Source organism: Bidens hawaiensis, unplaced genomic scaffold, assembly GCF_021521415.1.
Source record: "Bidens hawaiensis isolate Kalapana, Puna unplaced genomic scaffold, B.hawaiensis_p1.1 tig00033156_1, whole genome shotgun sequence".
Lineage (NCBI taxonomy): Eukaryota > Viridiplantae > Streptophyta > Magnoliopsida > Asterales > Asteraceae > Bidens > Bidens hawaiensis.
Genome location: NW_027505280.1, coordinates 45611 through 57492, shown reverse-complemented (window position 1 = coordinate 57492; position 11882 = coordinate 45611). Strand labels below are relative to the sequence as shown.

Genomic DNA, 11882 nt, shown 5'->3' with positions numbered 1-11882 from the left:
ATTATTAAGGAGGAGTGATGGACGAAAGAGTCATTTCACAATTAAGCACGAGGATACAAACGTCATTTCATAATTGGGCAGAAAAAGTAATTTGTCATTACATCATTTCGTTCTTCAAGCGCATCGTACAAGTTCATGATGCCTCATATTTAGGTTAATTACTCTTCTATCCTTTAAGGTTTATGTTGCCATTGATTAATCTCATTAAAGTGGCATCATCCATTTATATTATTATTTTCATTCATTCATCATGACATTCGATTCATTATCCCAGGTTTCAATTGAAAAACCTTTAAGGGCCATTATTGGAATTAAAGGTGTATAATTCATAAGAAAATCAAAGGCCTTTTAAGTTATATACAGGATGATTATAAATACCACTAAGTTCACAATCAATTTACAACTGAATACTTACCTTCAATTGGTTGGTAACATATCAAGCAGCAACTATGGCTTTCATTTTTGTTGGAATCGAAGCTCACGATGATATATTGAAGCTGAAGAATGAGTATAGGCTGGATTGTTTCAAAAGTGCAGATGTTGGATTGGCGGTGATGAAGAAGTGAGCCGAGAAGTTTCATAGGCCAGATTTAGAGGATCTTACAATTGATGTGTTGGAGCTGCATATGGAGAAGCCTAAACAATTGTGTATGAGTAACTGAGAGGCAAGAGAGTTGAATGAGAATTAAGTGAAGTATGCATGTATTGTGCATATGCTTCTTATGAGATTGGTCTCAACGTTTTACTAGAAAATCTTTAAGATATTAGTTTTATAATATTTTCTTTGGTTTCATGGGTGTTTTTTTATTTCTGTTTTAAAGTACTAAGGATTTGGAAATTGAAGGTGGTATACGGTTTTCTTTTTTGGGTTAATTATTAAGGTATGATCATGACAATATCAGTGTATGAATTTAAAAAAAAATTGTTTTTTGTTGTCTATTGTGTGTTGAAATTAAACATTTAATTTTATTTTATTAAGCACTAAAAATTGTCGAAAATGTACATAGTATTTGTTAAGGCATATATGTATGTCGTCTATGTATGTATACATTATGTTTACATAATTTGTATAAATTTGATAACATACCTTTAAATATTTTTAATAAAAACCGATTTATAAAAATATGGTGGTTAGAAAAAACTAACTAAACGTCTAAACTTCAAAATTACATGAAAAGAAAACTATTTTGCAACCATTTATAAAAAGATGATTTTCTCATTTCAATTCCAAAAGTAAGATTTGTGATTAAGATCCTAATAAATAACTAAAATTTAAAATTGATTCAGGGGTAGTTTTTGATGGATTCATTCATCATCTATTGGATTCGAATAATTGGATGTCAGATTTTGACTTTCTTAAATTTGTTGCTTGAAAGGAGTCCAAGCCTAATGTTTGACCTTTCTTTTTCAGCTTACTTTTCGCCATGTGTTACCAAATCTCAACAAGTGTTAGTGGGACAACATTGTTCTTGATATACTGATCTGCAATTGTTTGGATGAGAAATATGTTTTTTTTAACGACCAATCAAGATAATTTTATTAAACAAAACATAAAAGTTGACCTAGCAAGTTGCTAGTTCAACAAAGTTACACCACCTCCATAATAACAATACACCCGATTTACTTTAGCACTCCTTTCTTACATCCTATTTATATCAAACACGCGCCACCTCTCCCAAGTAATGTTCGAACGCCTTGATCGGTTACGCGCCCATAAGAAACTCAACGCTTTAATTTCACCCAATACATTGATCACATTGACCGCCTTCCTTTCAAATACCACCTCATTTCTAGTCTTCCAAATACACCACATTGTCGTTAGACATACCACATGGAAGAGCTTCCCACTTTGTTTGGACATCCGATAATACTTATGTAACTCCAAAATATCTCGTGTCGAAAAAGCGAAAAAAGTCGGAACCTTACACCAACTCGTGATGCCATGCCAAATTGCTTGGGCGAACGCACATGACACCATTAGATGTTCAGCCGTTTCTTCCGCTTCGCCGCATACCGGGCACCAAACCGATTCGACCGCAATATTACGTTTAGCCAAACCGACTAGCACCGGGATTCTCTCCATTTCCGCCCTCCAAGTTAGTATTCCGACCTTTTTTGGCACAAAATTATTCCACTCGTACACATAGTTTGTATCCCCACCAAGATTCACTTCCATCTTCCTTTTGATACTTTTAACCGAAAAATCATTTCCATCTTCCAAACCCCCAGGCTAAACGATCACTCCCTTCCCGCAATCGGACATGTTGACATTGTAACAACAACCTCCTTAGCTCTTGTATCTCAGTTGAACACACTGGTTGTCTGTGCCACCCCATACTCCACAAATATTATTCATATACATTACCAGCCTTTCCGACATGGTACACCATTTATTTGTCTCAAGCTGAAACAAACATGAAAACCTCGACTTGAAATCCAGTTCACCACACCATCTATCAATCCAAAACATGGTGTTTTTACCATTAACCACAATTTGTTTTATTGCAGCACCTAAGTCTATATGAAACTCTTTTAGATCATTTTCTATCTTCATGATTTTTTTCCATGGTCCCGGTATGGACATTTTGGCGGGTATACAGGACCATGATCTTTCTGAATAATGAACGGCCCAAATTATCTTCCTCCATAACCCATTTTTTTCACCTTTGAACCTCCACCACCACTTCGCGAGCATGGCGATATTTGCATACCGTAAAGACCCCAATCCAAGTCCCCCATTTTTCGTTGGGCCTGTTATTTTTGACCAAGCTATCCAATTTACTTTTACTTCCTCTTCCGACCCTCCCCAAAAGAATAACCGCCTTATTCTATCTAACTTTTCCAATACACCCTTCGGCGCCTTATATAAAGAAAAATAGTACGCTGGTAAAGAATTTAACACGGCTTTGATAAATGTAACTCTCCCCCCGATAGAAAGCTTCTTCGCCTTCCAGAGTGATAGCCGCTTTCGGAAAAGTTCCACTACCGGGTCCCATGAAGCTACTAAGTTCATATTCCCTCCCACTTGCAACCCAAGGTACTTAAACGGAAGTTGGCTCGTCTTACATTTTAATAACCTAGCCATCGCCAACCTTTCCTGCTCCGCCACCCTTATGCCATACACCCAACTCTTATTCAAATTTATTCTTAGCCCGGAAATCATATAAAAACAACGCAAAATGCGCCTTAGGTTTAACGCATTTTCTCTATTCCATTCTCCTATAAAAACCACGTCATCGGCATAAAGAAGGTGGGTTAGTAATGGCCCTCCACTTCCACAAGTTAAACCTTTATATAAACCCACTTGGCTGGACTGTTTCATCATCCCGGTTAAGCACTCCATAGCCAATATAAAAAGAAATGGTGATAAAGGATCGCCTTGTCTGATTCCCCAAAAACATGGAAATTCTGGGGTGGGTGAGCCATTTACCAAAACAGCTTGCCATGTATTTAAGCTGGAATGCATATTGTTCATTCTTTTACGGTAAAACATACTATGTGTGTCTCAAGCTAAATACACTGTTTGCCTTTTAATATTACTCCAGCTAAGATATTAACTGTATGTCAAATGATCGAAATGCCCTTATGTTACAAACCAATGTGGACAAATTACATAATTTTGGATTAGATCTTACCTAATAAAATAAGGTTGCATTCTTATTAGACTTTGTCTTTTGAGGTCAATCTTATTACATTCTCATAACTAAATACAATGGTAAATTGTATGTGTCCAACTAAATACATTGTCTTTAAATGTAGTTCACTTATGTAATTTGACTATATACCAAGTGCCCGAAATGCCCTTATGCTATAGATCGTTAATTGGTATTTTAATGACCATTTTGGCAAAAAAAAAAAAAAAGGAATTTTGATTAAATCTTGAACCCAAAGGAAAGAAGATTGCATTTTTAATTGGCTTTGACTTTTGCGATCAATTTTATTACATAAAATAAATATCATGGTCAACCATATATCTCAAACTAATTGTTTGACTTCAATTGAAACATAGTTTTCTAATATCATGACTATTATGACAGGTACCTAAACTGCCCTTATGCTATATACCAATGTCAATTGGGTATTTCTTTTGATTTTGACTTGTAAGGTCAAACTAATGACATTCACTGAATAAGGTAAAATGAACGTTGTGGTAGTTTACTCCTGCACGTTGGGATGAAGATCAATGACACCCGTTTCTAGGTCCATGGTGGTTCATCGAAGTTCTTACCCTTTGCATCGTGTTCTTAACCGTTGAACTCGATACATTTTCCTCAAATCTTGCCTTTGGATTCTTCCAAGAAATTCCATTATTATACATAGATTAATACATTTTCCTCAAAGCTTGCCTTTGGGCAAGGTAAGTTTTAGCTTTCTTTTGACTTTTTTGCATAAACTTAACAAACAATGTTTGTATATACGTCAACTTTGTTTATTTTTTTTTCTTTTTTTTGCAATTTTAATACATATTTGTTCTAATAAAAAAAAATTGGAGAAATTGGCTATAGCTTTACAGTTATTAATTGTTAGCATACACTAACTCAAGATTTTGTTAGTTAGGTTTTGTTTGGGGTCAGGCAGGTTCGGATTATGGGAAAGCATTATGAGAAAAGGAAAAATCATACACCCCAAACAAAACAAACACAGGTTCTGCTCCAATGAAGGTTCAACAAGAAAATATCTAAAAGGACCAAACCCGGGTACACCCACAACATATTTCACTACTCATGATTTAACTACAGATTATACAATTTGTTTTTAATTAACAAAAATAACATTATTGGTTCTCAACAACACCTAGACCCACCAGCAACACAACTAACGAAGAAGACAATAACATTGCATGTATTGACGCACCACCCCCACCCGTAACCATCATACCGGCATGCCCAAGTAAAGAGCACGATTTAGTTGATGTATGGTAGGCATCCAATATGCACGCCGCTATCTAGGATTACAAGATCAATTGATCCTCTTTTGTGATACTGTAATTAATTAATATTAATTTTTTAATTCAGTGTTACAATTGTAATAGGTTGTATAATAAGTACTTATATTCCTAGCAAAAGTGCCAGATTTGAAGATCTGTAACACAACTCATGCGTACTGTTGGTTTTATAATAATATCGTTCCTTGACGTTATTACTAATTTAATAAATGAAATGTCTTGCTATATTAGTAACTACATGGATTGTTGCACTTTTATCTTATGTTTATTACTGTTATTTTGAATATTTACGTATCAACCAAAACCATATTCTCGATGTTGCGTTGATTTACTTTCATCAATCCAAACCTTATTCTGGTTCCAAAGGTTGTGTTGTGAGGCTTCAAATGCAAATAAGTGGTTTATCTACTCACTCTCATGTATTGTTACATTGATCTGGTCTCATAAATCCAAACCTTATTATGCATCCACATGTTGTCTTGTGATGCTTCAAATGCAAATAAGTGTTTTATCTATTCACTTTCATGCCAAAACTATCAAAGAGCCTTGATTGCAATTTTTTTTTGATTTATTCTAAATTGTCTGTCATTCATCTACCACTCAGCAAAATTCTGTAATTAACAATAATACCAATACATATAAATCCTTATGGGCACACCACACAAGGACATATCAGGGACCATTATGGTTCACTTCTAACACATAATTATGTGATATCTAAATATACTTAGTCACATTTAAATGGCGTTTATTGACTAAAAGTTGCATAATAATTTGAGCTTTTACTAGGCTGCCAATATACTCACTAAATAAAGATGTTCCCAGTCTTTACTCAACAATGCATGTTTGTTTCCGTAGCAATGTTAGATCCACGCTCATACATTTACCATTAGCAGTTGGATATTCGTGAAAATCGTTTTTTTAATTGCTTCCAATAGTCTTGTTTGGATAATATTATATTTACCTAACCTGCATACTTATGATTCTACTATAAAAGACAATTCCATCAACTCAAGAATTAACACACAACCCTACCCTTAATGAGAATTTCGGTTACTAGATATATAAACACAACTTTAACATCCTTTTAAGAAATTAACCACTCTTAACTCATATTAATTAATAGCTAATAAATTTATAAATGTGTTCAAGAAATGAATTCCACACTCCATCAAGCCACCAATTAACACCCATTAATTCATGCATTGAATTCCAGTTTCACTTTCACCTACAACCCACCTCTCCTGCACTCCAGGAAGGTACACCTACCATTATCCTAGCCACCCTATTCAATATTCTTTACATTATATGTGTATATAGGGTATGGTGAGTAAAATTTTAGTTTTATACAACAAATTTACATAACACTTATTATAATCTTTCTCTACAAACCAGTGGATTTCATAAACGCCCTACCAAGCGTAATGAATTTGGACCTAACCATAACACCCATCATCACATAAATGCAAAATGCTTTTCAATTATGACTTACTTCTATAGATCACATTACTAAAACTACATCACAACGTTTCAGGAAAAGGATGTCGATGGTCCAGGTCTTGGGAACTGATGAAGAAACCAAGCCCTTAGAAAATGGTAAGTACAAAGCTCCACTAGACACCTTCAAATTAGATTTGTACACACACCATTTTGATTCACATTTTTAACTACGTACCAATGTAAAAACAAAACCCACACCAACAAAGAACTAAGAGAAAGGAAAACCCATACACCCCCAAAGCAACACAAACACAGATTCTGCTCCAACCAGGATTCAACAAGAAAACGTCCGAAAGGACCAAACCCTGATACACCCACAACATATTTCACTATTCATATGATTTAACTACAAATTATATGGTTCGTTTTTATTAAAAAATAGCATTGTTGGTTCATGTTAATGTTACAAAATGCACCATTAGTAGTCATAGGAAAGGGTTTAGGTTTGCTATTGCAGTGTGCATGCACCTTTAATTATGGTGTTTGCTTGACATCATGAACTCATAGGGTACCGATGCATAAAGAGAAATGGACTGCATCTATAGTGTTTGATATACTTTTGTGTTTAACCTTAATTTAAACATGTTATCTCTCTATATCGTACCCACATTAAAATAAGGTTTTAGGTTTGCTTGTGCATTATGCATACTTCGTTAAATAAAGGTCAAAATAATGAGAAGTTGTTCCCAACTATGGTGTTTATTATGCTAATATATTTAAGTTTGATTTAAACATGCTATGTGTTTATAATTTAAAAATTCTTATGGCACTCACATTAAACATAAGGTTTTTGGATTGCGTGTGCATTGTGCATGCACATTTTATTATCTATGCTTGACATTATAAACTGATTAGAACCGGCAGTTCGTTAAATGAAAGTGATAATAATGACAAGTGGTATGTGATTATGTTGTTTAATATGCTTATGTGTCTAAGGTTGATTTAAACATGATATGTGTTTATGATAATTTAATATGCTTATCGTGCCAATGCCAAACATCCAATGTAAACACATAAACAGCAAAAACATTTTATTCTTTTGTTTCTAACTATCAAATTATCTTATAATGTACTGCTTTTAAAACAGTTTGGGCATAACATTATTGATGTTAGTTTTATGACGACTTCTTAATCACATAAAAAGTCGAACTGTCAAATTACAAGGCACGATATCAACGTTTAAGGCTTAGGTGTGGACAGACTTGTATTTTGCATCCTAATAAGGAAACAAACAAAGACCGTTGCAACATTGAAGGCAACCTATACAGAATGGCGGCGCATGCTATCCACAACCGAATTTTAAGAGGAACACCCATCGACATCTTTAGCTGAAAGCACCCAAAAATTGTTGCTGGTCGGCAGGATGGGATGGAATGTTTATCCCATTGACAATGAAACAGGTGGGTATGAGCCTCCTGCAAGGATTGACTTTCCTATCCAACCATTCAACATGCTCGTCTTAATAATGGCACAACGTGTTAATGTTAGAAACCAAATAATTGGTACATTGGAACCCGAGAACCATGGATACAGATGACTACGCTCAAATGATTCCCATGTCTTTCATAACCCCATTAAAGGCAGTCTTGGGTTATACAATACCCCTTCAAATGACTACAAAGTTTTGCATATTAGATGTAATATAGGTTCCATTACTGTAACACCGTGAAAATTTCGAGTTCAAAATGTCAACTTTCCAAAGTATAGGGACTGAAAATGCCAAAAATCCAAACTTGAGGGTTAAAAGTGAAAATATTGTTTTCCTGACCCATCGCGCTACGCAATGAGTCAAAAGAGACTCCCACCGCGATACGCGATGGGGTGTCTGACAAGTTGTGACACGTGTGTCACGTGGTACACGGTGGCACCGGTTGCCGCCACGTGTCACCACGTGGCAGGTCTACATGGTGATTCAGCAGGCCTATATCGCGGTACGCGATAGGCCTGCCAAGGGACCCATCGCGGTACGCGATGGGAACCAAATTTTGCCTATAAATAGTAGGCTACGAGTTCAGTTCATACACACCTCATTTCACACACTTAACTCTCTCTCTCTAGCCTCTCTCTAGAATATCCCAAACATATAAACGATTTGGCTCGATAAGCGTGCCATCTTTCCTAGTAAAACGTGTCCCGAACATTCATCTGTACCAACGTTTCTTCGAAGTTCGTGCCACCCTCCACCCACATACGATCAAGAAGGTATTGTTATAATGGCAATGAATCTCGTAAAGCGTGCCGTCAAGTGTTGAAAGTTTGGTTTCAACAAACAAGGAGGAACAATTGATCAAGTGGCGTTGGAGTGCTGCTTAAGTTCCTAGGGTTTCTAAACGCCAATAAGGTTAGGCGTAATGTCAATTGAATATAATATTATATTCAAGGCTTAAGTCTTAAGTTGAGGTTATACTCGATACCTCGATAAAAGAAAAGAAAAGAAAACATAACAAAGAAATGAATGAAATATAAGATATTGAATATTATGAATACGTATATATGTGTGTAAGTATATATGTATTCTCTTTGTTATGAAAATATTATTTAATGAATAATGAGTATTCTTAAATAATAAATGAAAATGATTACGTTTCTTGGAGAAGAAGAAACGTCGGGTTTCAATATAAACTAAAGGTTTATAATTTACTTTTAAACTAAAGGTTTTTAAGTAAAAGAAAATGAACTAAAGGTTCATCAAGGTTGAGATATAAAATAAGACTAAAGGTCTTAAGCCGGATCGTGTATCCAACTAACAAGTATTTATACTTGTACTATAGGTGCGACATAAAGAAGGGAAAGACCCTTGGACGGTGAGTGAAGCCGATCCTAAAAGAGACAAGGTGAATACACCCCCAAACTTTTAAACTTGTTTTCAAACGAGTCAAATATGTTATATGAAATTGTTTACAAGGAACTATGTGTTCCTAAAACCGTTATAGATAAGAGTATAAACCTAGCCCTCAGGCTGTGGTATACGTATGTCTGGATCCTTACATAGGTGGTACTATGCGATGAATGGGCACATCGCACCACCCTTGGTCGTAGGACGCTCTCCTGCAGGGAGTACGACCTTATGTGTATATTTACGGGTACTTAACTAAGTCGAACGTTGCGGTGTTTACTGAGGTGACCTAGAGTAGAGGCTCGAATTTATAATGTGTTGATTTAACTTTGTTATTCCTAAGCCACGATGGGCCGACGCAGGCGTAGTCTCTAGGGGTAATAAAGTAAAAGAAATTATTTTGCGTCAGCGTGTTCACCAGCATTCGTTGCTGACGTAATTTCTTACATTTTGCAGGTGAACAATGATAGCGCTTGGAGTGACGAAGTGCTATGAATATCCGATGGCTCGGATCTTTTGTATTAAACTTTAAAATATAAATGATGGTGGTTTTGTAATGTAAAAACAAGTAATCTTTTGTACTTAAGTTTGGGAATCTTTTAAAATCCCAACTTTTGTTATTGTAAATATATACAACTTTAATACACAAGTTTTATAAGACTTCCGCTAATATAACGTAACTCTGATTTATTTACACTTGTGGTACCAACTATTGGATCACACTCCTAGGCCTAAGATGGGGGTGTGACAGGTTGGTATCAGAGCCATCGATCTTAGTGAATTGGGTACCATAAAACAATACCCAAGCTTCGATCCAAGTATAGGAAATAATTGTTTATGTGTTTTAGGGATAAGATAGGTTGGTAACCTTTCTTTCCCTCTCTACATTCTAAACCACCCGTAATATTAGATGTCATTCAAAGCTCATATAGAGGACTTTGTGCGCAAGGCAAAGGAGGCAGGAATTGCCGAACCTTACCCCGAAGACAACATGAGTGATGGGTATTATGAAGCATACTTCAACCAAGATGTGGAACACGACTTGACCAAACCCGTGTACTACCCCGGAAGTAGACACTACCCAATAGATGTTCCCGATAGTCCACCAAAACCAAGTATTGAACCACCAAGACACTCAAGCTATCATCCACCAACAATACCGATGTATCAACCTTCCGAAGTGCCGACATACCACCCATCAGAAATCCCAACTTATCAACCATCAGAGATACCACAGTATTTCCCGACTGGATATGTACCGCCAAATCCACATCCGTCCTATGCATTCCTCTCCAACATACCTATCAAGGAAGAACCGAGATCCCCATCTTCCGACTGGATGAAATGCCATTCCGATCCCTGCCGATGGTATACCGAAAGCTCCACTTTTAATGAAGTTAACTCTCAACCAAACAATGGTGAAGGATCGTCCCACAAACCTAGAATGAGGGTAATGATGCACTGTGAAATTTTCCATATGTCCCCAATAAACATTGAGACTACACAACCCATGGAGGAAGATGAACCAGAACAAGAGGAACTTGAAGAAGAAGAAGAAGAGGATCCCGAAGAAGAGGAGGACCCTGAGGAAGAGTCTGAGGAAGAACCGGAAGAAGAGCATCCTGAAAATCCTAACGAGATGGCAAGCCCAATGGAAGGATCACTCACTTCCCAAAATGCAAGCTATGGTTCTGTGGATCCATATGTACGATACCTTGAGAAACTTAGGATTCGAACTTCGTCAAGCTTCCCACCATTCCAAGGAGAAATTCCATCAATCCAAGAGCAAGCCGATGAGATCCGAGAGCAGAACCGAGCTGCCAAGACTTATCTCTACCTTTCATCTGACATTGACTATGTTCCGTATCCAGAACCGAGGAATCACTACGAGATGGTGACACTGGGTTACCGCGACCCACATCCACAGTATGGACACCCCAACGTAGTCCCGCAATCATATGAAGAACATTTGGATCATGCACTGCACGAAACTAACGATTGGAGGAAGAAGGTAGACGAGGAAGGAAAGAAAAAGAAGAAAGTGGGAGAAACACTCATTCGTAAGTGCAGCAAAATAACGAAGGTTGTGAAGAGGTTCATGAAAGACTGAAGATGGTGGTCATGTGAAGTTATGTATATAATGTAAATTATCTGTGTTATGTGATGAATAAAAGAACGTATGAAACGTTCTTATGTAATGATAGGATGATATATATATATATATATATATACGTAAGTGTAATATAAAATATATATCTCTTGTGATATATATATATATATGTGTGTAATAAAATAAGTGTTTAATAAAAGAAATATTGTTAAAGTTTTCAGACTTAGTTGAAAAAGAAAAAGAAAAATGTCTGAACAAAGCAATAACGAGAATGCTCGTAAACAGAAAGAATAAAAGAAAAGGGGAAAGGCCCCAAAAATGAAAACGAGCGAGAGGAAGAAATTCCTGAAAAATACATGAATAAAATTCAAATGATGATTAAGAAAGCCGTTAGGGAAGAATCCGAGTTTAGATCTCAATCTAGACAATCCAAACATTCCCGATCTGTTAATCCTTTTGTTCATCCCTCTCGAAAATCTGAAAAATCTCGT

At 36.1% G+C, this 11882-nt stretch overlaps 1 protein-coding gene across 1 annotated transcript; it reads right to left on the bottom strand.

Annotated features, from left to right (window-relative positions):
- Window positions 1–1639: 1639 nt before the first annotated feature.
- On the bottom strand, window positions 1640–2176 carry LOC143612057 (uncharacterized). Its single transcript, XM_077086129.1, has one exon. It carries the CDS (start codon window positions 2174–2176, stop codon window positions 1640–1642), a length of 537 nt encoding a protein of 178 aa, XP_076942244.1.
- Window positions 2177–11882: the final 9706 nt, after the last annotated feature.

What these genes read in the sequence shown, in the direction of transcription:
- LOC143612057 (XM_077086129.1), bottom strand. Translation starts at nt 2,176, where the DNA reads ATGGAAGTGAATCTTGGTGGGGATACAAACTATGTGTACGAGTGGAAT.